Genomic DNA, 617 nt, shown 5'->3' with positions numbered 1-617 from the left:
AGCCCATGTGTGTTTATGTCCTTGTTTGTTTTCCAATGCAGCGTCACCGCCCTGCTGTCTGTGTCCCCCGCAAGCAACTCCAATAAAATCTCAATTCCATTTCTGGCCATTTTGCAGTTTCCATTCATCCCTTTGCATTGAGACATGAGTGAAGAGAATATGCATTCATTACAGTATTTCTTACGGAAAATTTCAATAAACTAATTCAAAGAACAAATCAATTTTTGTGTTATACAAGATTATTATATATAGTTGTGTACGTCACTGAAACAATCCAGATTTGCCCAGTGCAGATGATTGGCTATTTAAAGATTTGCACAGAACGGGACTTTATCGGTATTTTGAAATAATTCAAATTAGTGCCACATAAAATACTGATTGTGAATGTCTGCGTAACAGAACTCGGTAAACTCGGTAAACTGTAATATGGTATTGGCATTGTTTTTGGGAAATGGTACCATGGTAATATCATGTTTTGGACATGCACCAAAGGTAATACAAGTGTAATCTGTTAGGAGAACCATAAATATGATGCAGGAATATGGCAATCGCCAAGTGCCATGGTACAAAACTAAACAAAAAACACTATTATCATCCGCCATCACTGTACCGCGATA

The 617-nt window shown here is 37.1% G+C and overlaps 1 protein-coding gene across 1 annotated transcript in view; it reads left to right on the top strand.

The window, feature by feature from the left end:
• The window catches only part of LOC107572615 (zinc finger and BTB domain-containing protein 14-like), a 10,467-nt gene extending 10,315 nt beyond the window's left edge, over positions 1-152 (top strand). Inside the window, exon 2 of the mRNA XM_016259034.1 lies at positions 118-152. Coding sequence (XP_016114520.1) covers positions 118-152 — 35 coding nt within the window. The remainder of the gene's footprint in view (positions 1-117) is intronic.
• Positions 153-617: the final 465 nt, after the last annotated feature.

This window comes from Sinocyclocheilus grahami, unplaced genomic scaffold (genome assembly GCF_001515645.1).
Source record: "Sinocyclocheilus grahami isolate Dianchi unplaced genomic scaffold, SAMN03320097.WGS_v1.1 scaffold1782.1, whole genome shotgun sequence".
Lineage (NCBI taxonomy): Eukaryota > Metazoa > Chordata > Actinopteri > Cypriniformes > Cyprinidae > Sinocyclocheilus > Sinocyclocheilus grahami.
Note: the sequence above shows the minus strand (reverse complement) of the source record. Positions and strands in the feature narration are given on the sequence as shown.